Raw genomic sequence first — 19,953 nt, forward strand, 5'->3', positions numbered from 1 at the left:
GCCTGCAGATTTGGAGAGGCAGCTATGGGATCTAGTAGAAGAGAAAGACTGAAACGTGACAGTGATTTAACTCCTTCACCCGTGCCTACCTCGGCAGCCCAGTCGGCTCTGTTTAGCGGCTGCGCCTCGCCTTGGGTGCAGTGGGACGTGTCCCTCCCATGTTCCCTTTAATTAGGGGGAGGCAAACTTCTGTCATCTCCTCCCGCTGGCTTCGGTTTAGTAATCAAACCCACATGAGTCACGCAGAACACGCAGCCCCCTCCCGCCCGAGTGACAACTAGCCAGCATACTCTCGGCTGTTGTCCCTTTAAAACTCAAATCCAAGGGGGTAATGATTTATCAAACTTGTATTATCAAAAAGATGTCAAACGAAGGGCACCTTGCTTTGCACTGACGCAAATCTGGCCTTTCCCAAGGAGATATAGAAAGCGCCTCTCTTGCTGGAGCCAAACCCAGTCTTGTCAATCGCTGGTTTCACTCTACCCATTCAATCTGTTGCCGATATCGGACATGGTGAGTGGTTTGCTTTTGTTCTTTTAAGGGGATTAGGGATTGCAGGGATAGGAAGGGGGCAGATTCATTTTGAATACTTCATGTAAAAATGTTCTCTACATTTTGGAAGAGGGAGGGAGGAGAGTTGTCGCAGCCTTCGTAGTTGTACTTGTGAGCAGTACAAGTATAGGTCGGAAAGAGGTTTCCGAGTCTGGGCAGCTGAGAAGAAGGTTGTATATCCGCCCGGAGCCCTAGGCACTGTCCTCGGTGCTGAAATCAGATACCGGTACTGAGGGGAGTCGCTCTAGGTCCTAGAGGCTATTGAGATAAGAATGCTTGCTGTAGTCAAGGTACTTAGATTGGTGCAAATTAAGGAGCTTTCATCTATGCACTTGTGAAAGAAGGTTCGACGAGAAGTGTCCAGTTGAGGTGAAGGTAATAAAATTATCCTCACGGTTTACAGTAATTATTGGTTCTAATATTTAGGAAGCCATGGAAAATAACATGAGGGTGAAAGCGGAGGAAAAAAACCACCGCTGGCAGTTATTTTCATTTGAACCCCAATTGAGAGAAAGCAAATGAAAATTAATTTTGAATTTTGGTCCCCAGGCAAGTGTAGGGGCATGAAGGATATCAAACTCCTGTGAATAGTTATTCTGGGTTGGTGGTGGGGTGGGGGGAAGACAAAAAACTTTGCTCATTCTTTTGCGTATCCAGGAATCTGGAAGTGAATGTAGATTGTGTAAGATAAACCTGGTTACCATCTCGTGTTTTAAATTAAGTCTGGTTCATTATTGTGGTTGTTATTTTGGTCATGATCCTTTTCCCTGCCTTTGCTACCTGGCGGCGGGGATGGGTTTTGGAGCCCTGGGATTCACACAACGGATTTGGCCTGAAATGCTCGCAGGTGCCAGGGCATCAGCTTTGTGGCCGCAGCTTGTCTATCGCTTACGGAGAAGAAAAAAATGGCAATGTGCATTGTTGAATGACAAAGGAAATGGGGCGGAAAATTAAAGAATCCTTCTACAATAGTGATAGGGACATGGGCACCCTATAGCCGTGATGTGAAAGCCAAAGAGGGCGGGCAGCTCGTGGCTGTAGGGCCCTTTCCACCCGCCCCTTCTCCCCCTCCAAAAAACATTTCTGCCTCTTTTCCCAGTTCTCCATCAGGGAGGAGAATATTAGCTTCTTTATGTCATCTAATTATTGGCAAGACAGGCAAATTGAAACAAATACTGATGGCATTTTTCCTTGAAGAAGGAAGAAAAATCCAAATCTCAATTTGTTCTCTAGATATTCCGTTTGGACCTGAGTTATGAACGTCTCAGTGTGTAGATACAGGTATTTTCTAAAGCTGCCTTGATTTTTTTTTTTTTTTTTGCATGAACTTCCCGTTGTCTTTACAGGATTGCGGTGCTCCCAAGGAAATGAATAAACAACCAGCCAACAGCCTGGAGGCTGCGGTGGCGCCAGGCCACCAGGATGGCTCGTGCACGCCCAGGACGAGTCCGGAGCAGGAGCTTCCAGCGGCCTTCCCCGCATCACTGCCGCGTGTGCCCAGGTCCGCTTCCACCGGCAACCAAACTTTCCAGTCCCCTGACGCGCGAGCCTGTGAGGCTGAGCCGCCAGGAGTGGGTGCTTGCAAACTCAGTAGCCCGAGGGCGCCGGTGGTCTCTGCGGCTCTTCGGGACTTGAGCGAGACTCACAGCGCGCAGACCGCGCGTCCTGGAGGCGCCGGGCCCGGCAACGCGCTGCATTGTAAGATTCCGGCCCTGCGCGGCCCGGAGGAAGATGCGAACGTGAGTGTGGGGAAGGGCACTCTGGAGCGGAACAATACCCCGGCCGTGGGCTGGGTGAATATGAGCCAGAGCACCGTGGTGCTGGGCACGGATGGAATCACTTCCGTACTCCCTGGCAGCGTGACTACCGCTGCTGCCCAGGTAAGCAGGTCTCCCTCGGCCCGCGCTGCCTCCTGCTGCTCCCCAGGTGCGCGAGATGTAGCTGGGCCTTGTCGGATGCACGTGTGCTAATGGGGATACTGGTTGGCAGTGCTAGGTAATGGATGCGGGAGGAAGCTTTGGGGCTTCAGAAGCTCGCACTGCGCTGGGATCCCCAGTTCAGGGCATGAGGGCTGTAGTGACCCTACCAGAGGGACTGTGACCTTAAGAGCTGCTGCTATCTGACCCTTGGTAGCCTTAGTATTGGAGATAGGAGTGCAGACTCATTATGCAGTTGAGGCAGATGGATTCCTAGCCATTTATGCAAACAGGACACATCCTCTTGACAATAACTGGGTCTTTTCTCTAAAATTTTTCTTAATTAAAAAAGAAAAACCCCTGGGGGAAATAATAGTTTAAGTTCTGTAGCCTTTTCATTATGAGTTACTGTTTATCAGGTGAGAACTCATTTGATTTATAGATGCCAACTACTGAAGCTTAAGCTTCAGGGCTCTTCCAAGACCCAGAACCTGATTTTGTAATCATCACAATTTTGTATGTTATTTTCTTTTTCCTTCTTCTTCAAGAGGACCTCTATCAATAGTATAAGTTTCAGGTTCTGCAGACCTGGAATCACCCCCCGCATTTGATCCTTTATGTTCAATTGGAGACATGGAAAACCCACCAAGCAAATCCCGACCTAGGTTAGGAATGACAAACGATTACTGGTGCCCCCATCTCTCACATGGGCTTCTGTCTCCTTCCAATTCCCTCCAGTCTCTCTCCTTCTCCGAGCTCTTCTTCTCCGTCCTGTTTCACCTACTTCAGCTCTTCCATTCCCATTGCCCACCTTTCCACTATCCCTTCTCTTTCCTGAGCTCAAGGGTTAGACATGTATCCAGTGGTGGGTGCCTGAACCAGAACATCCACTTGTATGAGATTTCTGGTTTATACAGCTCTTCTCTTCATGTTCACTATAGTGTTTGTACACACACACACACACACACACACACACACACACACACACACACTTATCCACAGGCCCATGTAGCAAGAACCAAGCTGTTAGAACAACTAGAAATGAACAGACACAGGCTTTCCCACTCGCCTTGTTTTTGGGGTCCACTTCTGGAGCATTTGTCTGTGTATAGTTACTGCCTCTGATAACATGTGCCCAACAGTGTGACCCCAGGTGGAGACAGAATTTTGTTTCACATGCCTGGCTTCACCTCCGCACTGCGGCAAAAGCAGCTGGAATTCCCACCCTTCTATAGCTTTGGAAGAATTGGAGGGTGGGCGTGAGGCTGGAGGTAGTATCCGTAGGAGGAGTGTCAGGGGGATGTTGAAGATGTTCAGTATAGATCAAGCCCTGCATTTGCCTGTTTTCAGCTCTATTCACCTTTCTATTCTTGCCTGTCTAACACCTACCTTGGCCCTCCATCTCTCTCCCCAAGACTTCCTCCTCTCCTGACAGCTGCTTCTTTATCTTCCACGGCCTATGGAAGAGTGTGGGACATACCAGGTTGCTAGAATAGGAGGCGGAGGGTGACTGAGGAGATGGAAGCCGTGAAGTGGCTCAGGTCTCTGGAAGCTTTGTGCGGTGTCTAGGTGTCCTGAACATTTTTATTTTTATTTGAGGTTGCTCCACCACCAGCCTTTTCTGCTTTGTAGTGAGGCATTGCAGAATGAGGTATTGCCCCAAGAGAGCATCTTAGTGTGAACTTGCAGAAGTGACCCCCAAAGGTCCATAGACTGCTGGAGCTGGAAGATGCCTCAGGGGGCAGTTATTCTAAGCCCTTCACTTTACAGATGGGGACATAGAGGCTCAAAGAGAGCCAAGTGCCTTGCCTGAGGTTATCCAGCTGGTTAATGTTAAAATTTAGACTGGAATTCAAGGTTTTAAATATCCCATCTCTTACCATATCTACCTTCTCTATTCTTCCTCTTGTTACACTGATACATCTCCCTCCTGCCCATCTCCCTTATTCCACTGCTGAAAGTGGCCCCTGCTTAAATTAGCTGACCAGGTGGATTCCGCCTGTGGACTTTGGCAAAGAAAGTGAGGCAGGAGCTCCCACTGGCTTCAGGCATTACAGCTCTCTTTCTGGCCTTAGCACAGACTCCAGAGGGAGAAAGGGCTGAAGGAAGAGGTGCGTTGAGGAGTTTTGGGAGGGAGAGGTTGGCTAGGAAACTGCTTGCTTGGGACTCTAGGCATGATATTGGGGGCCTGCCTGCCTAAGAAACTCTTGGTCAGGGGTTGGGGATAGAGGGATCTGCTTGCGATCAACCAACAGGTTCAAGGTCTGGGGAAATCTGCTTGCTGATGTGCCCTGACTGCAGGATTTGGGAGTGAGGGGTTCAGGGGTCTCCTTAAGATGGATCTCATGTTGGAATCGGGAGCCTGCTTGCTGAAAGAGTCTTAATGCAGGGTTGAGGGGTGAGGGTCTTGCTTGTAGGTGCATTCTCTTCAGAATTGGGGGCCTGCTTGCTGATGCATCCTTGGTTGAAAAGTGGGGGCCTGCTTGCTGGGAAGGACCCTCAGTAGGGGGAGGGTTGGAATGGGACCTGCTTGCTGACCAACCTGGGGCTGTTATCCGACAATGTGCTTTTCCGCCTCCAGGAGGACGAGCAAGGGGATGAGAATAAGGCCCGAGGGAACTGGTCCAGCAAACTGGACTTCATCCTGTCCATGGTGGGGTACGCAGTGGGGCTGGGCAATGTCTGGAGGTTTCCCTACCTGGCTTTCCAGAACGGGGGAGGTATGGCTTTTCCGGTCTTTCCGCCTGCCGCGCTGTGGGGAGGGCACTTGTGGGTTGCGGGGGAGGGGCCCAGAGTTCCTGGACAGACCGGGAGGGGAGGCTCAGGGAAGCCTCCTTACTCTCCAGCCCTATCCCATGTAGGCAACTGTGCTAAGCCAGAGGGCAGGAGCTGCAGTAACTGGTTGGCATTAGACCCAGGAGTTTAATCTGAAGATGGAGTGTAGGGAAGAGGTGGGCCCTCTTGTTCCCCCACTGGTCCTGCTGGGTCCTGCGCCAAGCGTGCAGGGAAGTTCAAAGTAACCCAACATGTATTCAGGTAGGGCTGCACTCCGTGTACCTAAATGACTTTACCACCAGTAGCTGTGCGGTTCTGGACATAGAATTGAAGATATTTTAAGATTATAATCTGGAAATCCAAGCCTGATAGAAGACCTTGGGAACGTGCACTTAAATGGTACTGAATGCTGGCTGTAGGTGAACAAGGAGGTGAGAGCAGAGAGGGGCTGGGGGTCGTGCTCTCAAAAACCTCTCAGAAGTACCCCCATACATGTATCCTCTTGGGTGTGAATGGGGCTTATTTTAGCTAGCAAAATCATTCAGCAAAAACGGATTTCGTTTCATTTGTCCTAACTGGGTGGAGAAAACTGCTTCTGAAGAAAAACCGTTTGTGAAATGGTGAGGATGCCAGTTAGACTTGCACCAGCCGCCAGGCCGCTAGGATCCATTCTACCTCTTCTGTACCCGGGGAGGGACCTGACACATCCAAGGTCCTCTTTGCTTACCCTCACATCGTTGAGGCTCTACAGTGCCAGCAGCTACCCCCACGTTGGCTGACAAGTCATTCTCTAGGAATAAAAATTTGTGCCTAGAAGTCTCTCCCCCAGTTTCTTAATTGGATCAAAGAGACCTAATTTGCCCCATCAAATTAGATAGCTTAAGGTGTTTTTTTGTTTGTTTGTTTTGTTTTTTGTTTCTTGGGTGGGCTCCAGGAGGAATTTGGTGCATAAGGAACCTGACAAGTATTGCTCCACAGGACGATTAAAAGAGGAAAAAATGTTAGTCGGCACCCCACCCCCGCACCCAATTCCAAATTAGGACACGTTGACAAGGACTTATGAGGACTACAGAGCATTTGCAATCAGGGGTGCCCTGGAAACCTAAGAATGTGTGCTGGTCACTCAGATATAGGTACCACAGATGGGTTTCCGCTTGGCTTTCTGCAGGCAGTCCCCAGACTAGGGTGCAGGAAGTGGGCCGGAAGTGCTATAATAAGGCCTCCAGTGACAGGAAGCGGGGCGAGTACTCACGACCCGGGTAAGGAGGGAGTTCCAGTCAAGCGAGTTTGGCTGGTGAAAGTGTCTGTGCTTTTCTTTATCAGAGATCTGCCAAGCGCAGAGGTCCTGCACGCGCTCAGCAGTTCTCTGAGCTGAGCGGGGCCAGGCCCAGGCGGGGGAAGCTGACTTCTTCTCCGCACTGCGGCTCCCGCGCACCCGCGGCCTTCACCGCGTGGTGGAGAGCTCACTGCCTCCTTCCCATGAGCAGAAGAGAAGGATTGCCCAAACCACGTCTTCCGCTAAAATTCTGTCAGGAAAGGACAAACCAGGACACTTAATTTTACTCGTCATCGGCCCAGGGCTGCTGTTGAGTTTTCATGGGCTGGAGAGAGCCTCCCACAACTGCCCGCCCCCCCCCCCCCAAGAAGTGTCCCTTCTCTGAACAGGAAGTTGAGGAAAGAGTGTGTAGAAGGAGTGAACTGGAGAGAGATCACCTTTCCTTCTGGAGCACAGTGTTCTGGTTCGAACCTTTTAAGAGATCATGGCTGTTCCTCAAGCTTCTCTAAAACGACCCCACGAACCTTTGAAGGGAAAAACCCCATAATCTAGCTAAGACCCCCACGTAAATATTGTCAGACGCTCAGTGCCTGGGAAAGCTGCTGTGAAAGGACTGACAAGGGAGACTTCTTGGAGGAGGAAGCATTTGAGTTGATCTAGAAGGATGGAAGGGACTTTTTATGTGGAGAAGGATGTGGAGAAGTGTGTGATGGCTGCGGTTGTGGGAGAGGGATGGATACCCAGGCCACCTGTCTGGCTAAACAGGCTCATCCCCCGTTGGCCGAAGGTGTGCAGGTGATGCAGGTTATAAGCTGAGGAGGCCTCCCAAAGTCTAGCTTAGCAGATGTTAGGTCCTTGGGGGGTGGAGGTGCCAATGAGATGACAAGATTTCACCAAATCTGGCTCCAGCACTGAGTCGAAGACATGGATTTGTTGAATTCTGAAGGGGCTTAATTTTGAGACATTGAAGTACTCTAATAAGAAAAAGAATAGACTGAAACATGACCAGCACACCACCCTAGCATCCATCCAGTGGGGAACTGAAAAAAAGGAGTGCGTTTGCAGGGTACCCTTGTACTTTTTGGAAGAGGGCTTTTAAATGTCCTGGGTGCCTGTGGTTGAGCTGGACCATCAAAATCTTCTTGGAAATGGAGAGGGAGTCAGCTCCCAACACATAGGATGAAGGTGGGCTGGAGCCCAGCCTTGGCCTCCCAGGGCTCTCACTTCCCATTCTTGCTTTCCAAGGTGCTTTCCTCATTCCCTACCTGATGATGCTGGCTCTGGCTGGGTTGCCCATCTTCTTCCTAGAGGTGTCACTGGGCCAGTTTGCCAGCCAGGGGCCGGTGTCTGTGTGGAAGGCCATCCCAGCCCTACAAGGTGAGTTCACACTGTCTCTCAGCCCCCTCAGCCCTACCCTGCTCTCTCTGGCACCATGTGGCCCCCTGAGAGAAAGACCTTCCTTTGTGATCAGTAGAACTCACTCCTTCCTTCTTTATTTGATCAATTCCACCCCTGGACCCTCTGATGAATGGCCCAAGATCACTTCTGGGATCGTTCCATTCCCGGCAGAATGCCTCAATGTCCTTGGTAAACAGAGTCTACTCCACTATTAGTGTATCCACCTGTAAAAGAGAGCAAGACCTAGGTCCCTGCCCTGTGCTCAACTGTAAGAATTCCATAGGATATGAGATGACATAAATCCTGGAAATTTTGCTTCCACAGGCTGTGGCATCGCCATGCTGATCATCTCCGTCCTAATAGCCATATACTACAATGTGATTATCTGTTACACGCTTTTCTACCTGTTTGCTTCCTTCGTGTCTGTGCTGCCCTGGGGCTCGTGCAACAACCCTTGGAACACACCAGAATGCAAGGATAAAACCAAGCTCTTGTTAGGTGAGTCTGGATACACGCACCGTAGGCTAAGCATTCATTTGTCTGTTCATTCAATAAAGATTCATTGAGCACATATTATGTCTGCCAGGCCCTATGCTAGGTGCTGGTGGCATAGAGACTAAAAAGTATAAACATATATGTAATTCTAACATTTAAAGAGCTCATGGCCCACAGAAGCGGTAATCAAACTTTTATTTGCTCAGGAATACCTGGAGTGTTTGTTAAAAATGCAGATTTACAGGCTTACCAAAGTCTGATTTATTAGATTTGAGTGGGGTCGGGACATTTATTTGCTTTTTAACAAGGTCCCAGGTGACTTGTATACATGATACAATTCGAAAAGCAATGAAGTCTGTGTCTAGGGGAGTGATACAAGTGATTCTGGGCCTATACTTCACAAAATACTGCTCAGTGCATGAAGTAAACATGAGAACAAACACGGACTGAAGACCTCTGATAGAAATGTGTATGATGTAATACTGGAAGAAAGGAAGTCTGCCTGGAGAGTCAGGGAGTGCTTCTGGAGGACCATTTCAGACCTGAAATTCACTGGAACTTGAGGACTGGGGGAAGCTGTCAGCTCGTTGGGTCAAGGGCAAGAGAGTGAACATGAAGAAGAGCAGGCGGATTTGTCAGCAAATCCTCTCTGGTCTATAAGATGTCTTGGCCCCTGAGGGTATGTGTATCTGCATCAGGTACCTTCTCTCTGGGTCTCGGTTTCCCTTATTTGAAAAACAGAAGCAATAACAATATCCATCCTACCTACCTCACTGCTATGAGCAGAAAAGAAACAGGATATGATAGCACTTGTGTCTCACAGAGACACAAACAGAAGGTGCCAGTATCAGTCACTTTTGAAGGCTCTGGTTACTTTCATTGGCACCATGAACTAGTGGTTGCTTCTCTCCCCAGATGATGTGTTATTTCCCTTAAGCTGGGGCTGTGCTGAGGCCAGAGTCCTGTGATCTCTGTATAATTGGTTCTTAGTGCTGGCACCCAAATCAGCTCTTTTTGCCCCTATAGCCTACACGTTGCAGAATGACATTATTTAGCCCTTGGAGTATGTGAAGAGTGAATGATTTATTCTTTTCTCCCATGCCCCCCAAGAGATGCACATACCTAAAGGCAGAAATTCACACTGGACTATTTTTACACACACGGTCATGTACATATACAGCATGACCAACCTCCACCTAGAGAATCTTTGAATAAGACTGAAGAAGAGCTAAAACTGGAGACATGTGCCCATTAAATTCAAACCCTTTGCACCTGGGTTGGGGATTTGTGGAGGGTCCCAGGTGTGTGGCTCACTAGTGGTATTGTAACCAAGAGTAAGTGTCCCTTAGACTCTCTGGGGCTCTGTGTCCTCATCTTTACAATGCTCATGTTGACAGATTCCTAGGTTAGAGCAGTGGTTTTCAACCCAAGTTACTACACATTAAAATCATCTAGGGAACTAACAAAGTAAAACTTCACTTAGGTTCTACACCAGTCCAATTAAACTGGATGATCTGGAGACAGAGCCTATGAATCTGTATTTTTAAAGTTCCCCAGGTACACTCAAGGATAAAACTCACTAAGTTGCCATTTTCCCACATCTCTTAGCCACCCTTGACCACTTTTGGAATGGAGCGCCTCAGCTTCTTTGCCCTGTAGTCGCTGCCAGGCCAGTGGTCACTTCTGCAAAGCCGTCTGGGATAATCTCTTTCAGCAGCTGTTCATAGATTCACAACCAACAATCTGCTGCCAGAATGGCTTCCTGCAAATGATCGCCACGTTAGGCCAGGCCCATTTTCTAGGATGTGCGATCTGGAATGGAGAAATACCTCAAGGTCATCTCAGAGCCCTGCTTGTGCTTCCCAATTGTGCCTAGGAGGGCAGTCACCTTTCAAGAAATGTGCCTGCTAGAGGAGGGCTGTTGCCTTGATTCAGGCTGCAGTGGGAGCTTCTCTGGGGACATCCCTCAGGGACACATGGGTCATAGTGATTGGTGTCCTGCAGCTGTCCTCTGGAAGGAACACCATTCTCTACTAACAATAACCACTAGCATTTGTGCAGCACCGTAACACTTCATAATACTAGCTACCATCATTACTACATACCAAGCGCCGTGTTAAACCCTTTTACTCGAATTATCAATGTTGGACATATGTTGGACAACAAGCCAACAGATGGCTTCGAATGTTATTTCTACTTTACAGATGAAGGAACTGGAGCTCAAAGTTATAGAGTTAGCTCTGTGGTAGACCTGGGATTTGAACCCAAGTTTGCCTGTCTCCCGAGATCCTCATCATCACTACCATGCTCAAAGCTCCTCAGTCTACAGAGCAGCTTCATAAATGATGTCTCTGCTCTTCCTAATAAGAGCTCTATGAGTTCTAAAGGGAGGGTGACGTGATCACTATTTTACAGATGAGAAGTCACTATTTCACTGGACTTAAAGTCTCAGTGAGCAGAAGTGTCAGGCTGTAAGTTGAAAGGTAGAACCAGTACTGGGATTTGGATCTCATGATCCCTGATGCTCTGCTCATCCGGGATTCCTGAAGAGTCCTTGGTCCAGCAGGTTCTTCTCCATCAGTCCCACAGAGCAATGTCAGTCCAGGTGTCGCCTATTTGTAGTTGAGGGTGTATGGGATAAAAAGAAAGCTTGTCTGAACAAATAGTTTGACTTAGTAATTTCACTTCTGGAGATTTATCTTCTAGGGGGAATCAGAAATTGCAGTTAAGGACTATATATTATTGTTCAGCCACATTTACAATCTTGGAAAACACTAGAAATACTTAAAACATATGACAAAAATTCAAGTTATTGCCAAATAATTTCATGGTTCCAGTAAATTACAGTGAATGCATAAGATTAAGTATTCTATAGTCATTAAAAATATTTCTAGGACGTGGTTCCATAGTGTAGCAGTTAGTACATCTGCTTTACACACAGAAGGTCCAGGGTTCATACCCCAGTGGAACCACAGTCCATGGTCTATGGCCATGCCACCCTGAATAAGCCCAATCCCATCTGGTCTCGGAAGCTAAGCAGGGTCGGGCCTGGTTAATACTTGGATTGGAGACCACCTAGGAAGACCAGGTGCTGTAGCCATAAAGAATAATAAAAAATAAAAAGTGAATATTTATAAAATGCAGGGAAATCCTTACCATATTATATTAAATGTCAAAGCAGGATACAGATTTACAGCACACTTTTGTTTTTCCTGGCAATATCTGCTTGGATAGAAAACATATGGGAAGGTAATACACAAAATGGTTAACTGGCAGATTTTGGGCCATTCTTTCTTTTCTGTATTATCTATCATAGACAAGTATTTGTTTTATAGTCAGAGTATCTATATATATTTATGTATGCACATGTGTGTGTGTACGCGCACGTACGTGTGCGTGAGTGTTTTGAAGCAAGCTGAGCACTTTAGTTAGGCCAGGTATGTGGGTAGGTGTGCCCCTGGTTTTGTGGAATTTTCAGTCTCGCTCACAATAACCCAGAAAACATTAGAGGCAGAGTAAAGACATTACACAGCTAAGCTCCTAGTGGACTGGTACAAACCAGAAAAACTATGCAAGCTCTGAGCAGAGACAATGGACATTTTTCACTCTGACTATTCCCTGGGAGTATATGGACAGGCTGGGCAGATTTTATCTCATTCTTAGTGCTTTGAATTTTTTCATTTCTCTGTTAAAAAGTGAGGTGTCACTCACCCTTTTTTTGTACAGCCCCCATCTCTTCTCTGTGTTATCTGCATGTGAGTGTGTTCCACTGCTGGAGACAGGCCATCCCTTGTGGAAGTGCTCTGGGTTCTTTGGGGTCCTGGGGTGACTTAGAACTAAGGCGATGGTGGTCTGACTTACAGAGACACAGGTGGCTTTATAGTCCCACTGCTCTGATGGACAAGTTGGGAGTCCAGACAACGGATGTTCCAGGCTCTCTCCCAAATGGTCATTCTGAAAGAAGCTTATTTAGGAAACGACTCCTTCCCCTAGTGCAGTATTCCACAAATTACCTTCCAGACTCACCCCCTCCCTCACAACCCATAACTATATTACCCTTGTGATAGCAGGCAGCTGGTCACAGGGGAGAGGGGGTAGATTGCCTGTCATTATGACCTTCAATCACAGCAGGGAGCTATGTCCCCTGTGGCCCTCTTAGCATTGCTAGGGACACAATTCCTGGAGCCCTCCCTCAGTAGTGGGATGCCAAGGCCCCAGAGCTGCTCCGGCCCCAGAGAACAGCTCCTGGCCCTGTCCATGGATAGACTGAGTTTGCCCTATATCTCTAAAGTATAGGTTGTAAGAAAGACTGTCTTCCTTAGGGGCACTCAACCCCCCATGCATCTGTAATGGAGAATGGCTAATCCAATGCCCTGCCAACTGAGACCAGCGACTGTTCTGTGAAATTAGGAGCTAGCCGGGTCATTTAAAATGGGAACCACATAAATACCATTTCTATTTCTGGAATGGCTTAATTTTCATTAGAATTTTAATTAAATGATTCCTTTTCTCCCTAGCCTTTCGTGTGCTTTCATTTATTAATAATTGCCCGAGTAAAGAGAATCCCATTCCAGCAGCTTCCAATTTAGCATGATTATTATCGCTGTTCTTTGTTCAGGGTTGCTGGGCCGCAGAGCTCTCTGATGACTCGGCCTCGGGCCGACCTGAAGGCGCGAAAACACGCGTCTGCCATCCAGTGGTGGGAAGGGATATTGCAGGAGGTTTGATGCTGCAAGGAGCCCTGCTGCAGTGCCTCAGGAACGCTGTGACCTTGTACTGCCGCGGCAGCAGTAACCCAGAGATTCTCTAGGGAAGCTGCCTGCGTGCTTCACAATGGCAGTTCTGGAAGCAAGCGGTTTGGCATTTGCCCGCGTGCTAGCAATCTCTTTAGTTTCAGGGGATGATGGATGTACTTTTTGGCAGGAGGGTGAGAAATAACTGTGTGTTTGGTGGCAGACAAAAGGATATGGATGGATGGTGCTTTAATTGTTTTCATTCAAGTCACTGTTGGGAAAAACAACTGCCTCCTCAGTAAATATCTGATAATTATTAGTTCAAAATCCCCCCTGAAACTCTGCTGTTTGATTGGACTAAGGAAGATTTTTTGATGACTGAAAGTAATGGTTTTCCACCCCAGTAGTCTCTGCAGGAGACATTTGGCAATGTTACTAGACAGTTTCCATTGTCAAAAATGGGGGGTGGATGCTCCAGTGGGCAGATACCAGGGACACTTCTAAATATCCTGCATACACAGGACAGTCCCCACAACAGAGCATTATCTGGTCGAAAAGGTCAGTAGTACCCTTGTTCAAAAACTCTGGTCTAAACTAATCAGAGGGGAAGGATTCTTATTATCATTTTAATTTTTATCCAATATTATGAGATATTCTGGGGGATGTGTGGGAGACAGTAATTTATGACTGTCAAGTAGGATTGTGGGAGATGATGTCGAGGACTAGAGACAGTCATCCCAGGAAAAGGTGTAACAATGATGATTGAGTGATGGCTAAAATGTATTGTGTCCAACTGTGAGCTAGGCGTTGCATGAAAGTGTTTCATTTGTGATCTCAGTTTAGTTCTCCCATAGATACAACTATTATCAGACAATAGAGGCTTGGACAGATAAAGAAACTCACCTGAACTCTCACGGCTAGTGGAACTCCTGAACCCATAGTCATATCCACTTTGCTGTTCCACAGGGAGCATAAATTGGAAGTACATGCACCAGATCTTTCTTTATCTCTCTCTGTCTGTCTGTCTGTCTCCCTTTGGCGAGAACACCCGGTTACGGTTACGTATGGCCCTGATTGGCTGGAGTATTCTCTGGTTTGCCAGAGTCCCCGCGTCTCCTTCCTAGCCTCCATTTTATGCCTTCCCCATTTGTGTCACCAAGCTTGGCTTCTGAAGATGTTTGAGTTTACGATCCCTGCTCTCCATTTCACAGTAGAGTGGTTAAGAGCACACCCTTCAAAGAGAGAGTACCTGTTTGCCTTCTGGTTTTGCTCTATGGCCTTGCTTGGCCCCAGAAAAGAACCTTTATCTGTAATAGAGAGATAATAACAATATCTACCTCATAGGGGTGACAGGAGGCTTCACTTAGTTAATACATGTAAAACACTAACACAGTACATGGTGAATGCCATATAACTATTAGTCGTTGTTACCGTTACTTTTTTTGCTCCTTTATAAAATAGTATCCTTTGGGATTAGTCCCGGTGGATTCTTTGTTTAAAAGGTACTGTCAAGTGATCAGTATTTATAAAGCTGTCAGACAGGCATTATAATATGGTTAGAAAGACTTTAGCTTCTTCTTATTTAAAATGACAATAATAGTATGCCCCTCCCAAGTTGTATGAGGATTTCACAAAAATATAATTATTAAAGTATCCAGTACAGAGCTGGCTGTACTAAGACTCACATGCTTAGTTCCCTTTCCCCCTCCCAGCCTAGGTCAGACATTCTCAGCCTTGGCACTGTCAACTTTTTGGGCTGGATAGTTCTCTATTGTGGCAGACTGTCCTGTGCATTGTGGGATGTTTAGCAACATCTTTGGCCTCTACCTACTAGATGCTAGTAGTACCCTGTCCTCCAGATGTGACAACTAAAAACATCTTCAGACATTACCGAGTATCCTCTGAAGACAAATTTGTCCCCAGTTGAGAACCACTGTGTTAGGTCTTGCTGTAGGCTCACAAGCACAAGGCATGGTCGCTGCCTCTACTAATTCATGTGGGGATGTCAAAAGTACATGTTGCATGTATCTTAGAATACTTACTATATGTCAGCCATTGTGCCAGGCAGTGGGTTCAAGGTGAACATACTAGCAAGCCTTCTGCGGCAGTAGCTCTTCAGATTTGCTTATGTCTGATTAAATTCAACTCTGCAAGTTATTTATTTTCTGTGGAGTCATGGGATCTGTGTTAGAATCCTGATTCTCTTCCTCATTAGCTGTAGTATTTCAGGAGAAGTACTTAAACTCTTCGAGCCTTTTCCCTAAGTTTTAAAAACAGAGATAATAGGACCTACTGCCTAGAGGGTTGTGAGCCTTAAATGAGATAATGCATGCAAAGTGCAAAGCGCTTAGCACAGCATGCGCCACATAGGGAGAGCTCTACAAACGAGAGCCACTGTTTTCTGCACAAAGCACTGCTGTGGGGCTACATGATGAATAAAACATAATTCCATGATTCATCTCCCTCTAGGTTTGCTCGTTAATACTTTTTCAAGAAGTTACTTTCCAATATTTGACAAATGTTTTTAGCTTTTGTTTTTAAATCGCTAGAAAGACACATGTGTATGTTTTCTGTACAGACGTCACCGTGTTTCCATTCTGTCCTCTTCTAAACAGATTCCTGTGTCATCAGCGACCATCCCAAAATACAGATCAAGAACTCGACTTTCTGTATGACTGCCTATCCCAACTTGACCATGGTTAACTTCACCAGCCAGGCCAACAAGACGTTCGTCAGTGGGAGTGAAGAGTATTTCAAGTAAGATGGCGTTTTTGTTTTGTTTTGTTTTTTACTTTCTAAGAGAAGCCTAGGGAATTAATGAGCACTCAACAGCCAGGCCTAAAGTATGGGTGTCCCTAGGGGTGTGTTACATCCCTGTACACCTTCCCTACCTACTTGAGTGATCAGGGAAGATGATTTTAACCCTGGTTTGGTTTCCAAGAGCAGATTGTTGTACCCCTGGGCCTGGAGAAGAGAGCTGGCTGAATGCTGGTGGGAACAGAATTGGTGCTGCTGTAACTCATGGTATGGATGACAAAAACATTGCAAACCTTTCATCCCATTCAGTGCGATCTAAGCAATTGATTAGTTTGTGTGTGTGTGTTTTGTTTGTTTGTTTGTTTGTTTGTTTGTTTGTTTTTGTCTTCCTCACCTGAAAAGAGAAGAGAGGCAAAACATCAGAAAACAAGTCATGGTCAAAGATTTAAAACACTAGCTCATTTTTTAAAAAAACAGTCTCACATCTGTGTTTCCAGATGTTGACAACCGATATTCAGGGACACTATCCTTAGCCACCACAGGACGATTTAGGGAAGTTCATGGAATTATTTCTTAAGGGAGGTATTTGTAGGCAGGGTTCAACAGAGGGCAAATAAAGAATGTTCTCTAGTTAAGCCCTAAGGTGGGGGTTGTAAACTCCAATGTGTGTGCTCAATCGACTCGGGCAGGGAGGTTTGTGTGCTTGCCAGGCAAATGAGTGAAGTCCTAGCGAATAGGACGATAGAGAATGGCGGGGACTGTGGGAAATTGGAGAGAATGTCTGCTATGCGTAAGAGAGGCAGCTAGTGCTCAGCTCCAACTGATCATGGTGGGAATGTGGGCAGAGCAGCCAGAGTTTCCATTTTATAAGAAAAGTTGGAAATAAAACCCAAATTTTCATGTAGTTTTCCCACTATAAATGTTAGCGAACTAATTCAAATAAAACACTGGGGCCAAATAAAATGCATATATCAGTAGGGTCCTGGTTCGTGGCCTTTACTTAGGTAATAAAAAGTGGTCACTAATATCCCGGCTAGTCCTCCCAATTTCCATCAATTCCTATGCCAGGTTTCTCTCTTGTACAGATGCAGAGGGTACGTGGTTGTCTGTTGAAGAACAGAAGGGAGAATTAGGCTGAATCATGAAATAATACGTTTTCGAAGATGACGTAGGAGCAGTGAGGGTGAGCGGAGATTCACCCTGAGCACTGAGAAACTGAATCTGACCTAGTGGTTGGCAGGTCACATAATCCACGTGGTTATATATATTGTAAAATGACTTGTGAATCTGCTTGTCATGGTCCAAGAGGAAATGTTCTTAGGAGCTTCCGGGATCTCATCCAGGATCCCTTATTAACAGGCCGAGTTGACCAGGGTGCTGTGGCTTGTTGGCTAAGCGGTTTATCCCTTTAGGGGGCAGAGCCACGGGGTAGGTCCTTTTCATTGCTTAGGAAATACAATCCCTAAGTTTTGAGAGCCAGGTCACTTCCACCCTTGGTCACTTCTACTTAGCTCTTGAACCCAGGTTGCCTCAGGGGTTGAGACGGAAAGAGGCTCTGTCACCACAGAGCGTGGCCATCCCTGTTCTGAAAAGTGCGGTCGTACCCTACAAAACAGCCTCTCAGGTTGTCACTTGCTCGCTGGCCGGAGGGGAGTGGCGCTACTGCCTTCGGTTCCCTCAGCAGGTCAGAACGTTCTGGGCCATCACTTCTGCAGTCCTGTCGAGTCTGCATTCTGGCTGGCCCTTTGCTCACGTCACGGAAAACCACCAACTTGCAAACGCAGCACTTGCATCCAGGATGCATGGCTTGATGGCTGCGGAGTTGAAGGGACTGTCCGATTCTTATCAGGACTCACTATCCCTATGACAGCATCCCGCCCCAGGAGTGAGGCTGCTTGCCTACCTTTGGGCCAGGCTACAGGCCACCACCAGGGATGTGGGGATCACCAGACAGACCATGACTGCAGCATATACCCAGGTTGTCGGCCGCAACTATAGAAAACCAGTGGCCCCCTTCTGTCTGCAGCTGGTATCTGCCTTTGAATGTGATCCTTGAGTAAGGCCCAGCCCTGCCGCTTTCACACTTTAGCCAGCCTCCACCTTAGGCCCTTGAACTAAAATGTGGAGCAGTCTTTTTAGTCATTTAGCATAGTGACCCTATACTGTTTTAGTTTTTTTTTTTATTTAAAATTATTCAAAAGATGTTGGAATACATTCTCATAAAAGAGTAGAACAATACAAAAAACATGGAAAAACCATCCTTGAATATTTTACAGTTTCTATTAGTGATATGACCTCTATAAAGATATCGACGTTGGTAATGCCTGTTGGGGGGCTGTACCGGGACCTTCGATGCTGTTGGATTCATTGCACTTCTCCAGAGGCAGCTCCTGATGACAGCGGAGCTGACATAGCCTTGTACAGAACCTGTCTTGGGACATAACTGGCCTCCCAGCACATCACGAAGAGCAGGGTAAATCAAGTTGGTCTCTCTGCAAACACCTGTGGGTGCAGGAGCCCATTTCAGTGGATCCCTCGCAACTTGATCTGATAAGGTCCCTGATGGGGAGGGCAGGGATGCTGGAGTTTGTTCAAGGCCGCTGGCTCTGCTGGGAGAGTAATGCCTGCAGACTGTCACCTCTCTCCCTCCTCTCTCTCTCTCATTCTCTCTCTCTTAGGTACTTTGTGCTGAAGATCTCTGCAGGGATTGAATATCCTGGGGAGATCAGGTGGCCACTAGCCTTCTGCCTCTTCCTAGCTTGGGTAATTGTGTATGCGTCTCTGGCAAAAGGAATCAAGACTTCAGGAAAAGTAAGAACTTGTGTTTATCTAAGAGAAAGCTCTGGGACACCTAGGGGGGTGTTTGTGTCACGAGCAGGTAAAGGGGCACTGGGAAGAGATGAGATGTGGGCATAGTTCTGATTCCGGCCCTGAGTACCCGTTGGGCCTTGGCAAGTGGCTTCACTTCTGAGGGTAAAATAAGATGATAACATGTTTCCTTCAGGGCTGTTTTAATGATTAAATGAAAAAAAAAAAATGTACGCAGAGCCCCTGACATAGGGTGGAGAGTGCAGGGATTGGTTCCCTTCCACTTCATCCCTGATCTGATTTAGTCACTTTCCTTGAACTCTAGAATTAGTGCTGCTGGCCAGCCCTTTGCCCCTTAGTCTGGCTGCCAGGTCAGTTATTGCCACTGCCAAGAGGCCGGAAAAAGACCAAAACTGAGTAGTGGATCCCTCCCTTCTCCTCACTCCCCACCACCACGTTTTCAGCCTTTCACGCCTTTCTCCCCACCCCCAGCCCAACACTGTTCCACCACGCGTGACTCCAGCCTCCACCTTAGGATATGCCCGTTGGCACTGGGACTAAAATGTAGAGCAGCCTTTTTAGTTATTTAGCATACTGGCCCCATATGGTCCTGCCAGTGGGATCTTGGTTGGGCAAATACTCGGCCACTCCCGTTGCGCTATAGTTTAGCTGGCTCTTTGGAGATGATGGAACTTCTACCCCAAGCTCCCAAGGTACGAAGGCAGGACATTGGGTGCTGCTGTGAAGGTCACAGTGCTTTTATTTGTCTGTGATGATTAAGGATGGTGTTACAGCCAGTTTCTTCCCTTGATCTAAAATTTAATTCTTGGTGCTAGATTTCATGGGCTTTCCGAAATGGGACTTTTTGAGTAGCCCGGAGCAGGTAAGTTTCTCTTTTAGGTCTGCTAACTGATCTGTCTGCTTCATTGAGAAAGGCTGCCGACTAGAAGTCAATGATCATTTTTTTTTTTTTTAAATGAGGACTGTCACCAGAAATAATGACACTGTCCTGGGGTGTGCAGACATTAATCACGGAGCATTGTTCGGAAGCCAGGCGAATGCACTGGCTGGAGCTTCTTCCCGTGACGCAGTCCTTGTGACTGTAATTCCATAAACAGACACGTCTGAGCAGCAGTTCTGTCCTCCTCCTCCTGCATCAAGATAAGCTTGGTTCCTCTTGCTCAGGGCCCAAGGAGACCAGAGTGGCCAGTTGTCGCCTATGAGATCTCAGTCTCCCTTTGAG

At 47.1% G+C, this 19,953-nt stretch overlaps 1 protein-coding gene and 1 pseudogene across 1 annotated transcript in view; both read left to right on the top strand.

Annotated features, from left to right (window-relative positions):
- Positions 1–410: 410 nt before the first annotated feature.
- SLC6A5 (solute carrier family 6 member 5) overlaps positions 411–19,953 on the top strand; it is a 45,797-nt gene continuing 26,254 nt past the window's right edge. The window contains exons 1-7 of the mRNA XM_016138475.2: positions 411–513; positions 1,899–2,432; positions 5,050–5,188; positions 7,765–7,896; positions 8,242–8,415; positions 15,761–15,902; positions 18,581–18,713. Of these exons, the coding sequence (XP_015993961.1) occupies positions 511–513; positions 1,899–2,432; positions 5,050–5,188; positions 7,765–7,896; positions 8,242–8,415; positions 15,761–15,902; positions 18,581–18,713 (1,257 nt within the window). The 5' untranslated portion in view covers positions 411–510. The remainder of the gene's footprint in view (positions 514–1,898; positions 2,433–5,049; positions 5,189–7,764; positions 7,897–8,241; positions 8,416–15,760; positions 15,903–18,580; positions 18,714–19,953) is intronic.
- Positions 11,394–11,512, top strand: LOC118603405 (annotated as a pseudogene).

The sequence above is a fragment of the Rousettus aegyptiacus genome, unplaced genomic scaffold, assembly GCF_014176215.1.
Source record: "Rousettus aegyptiacus isolate mRouAeg1 unplaced genomic scaffold, mRouAeg1.p scaffold_m13_p_5, whole genome shotgun sequence".
In the NCBI taxonomy this organism is placed as follows: Eukaryota; Metazoa; Chordata; class Mammalia; order Chiroptera; family Pteropodidae; genus Rousettus; species Rousettus aegyptiacus.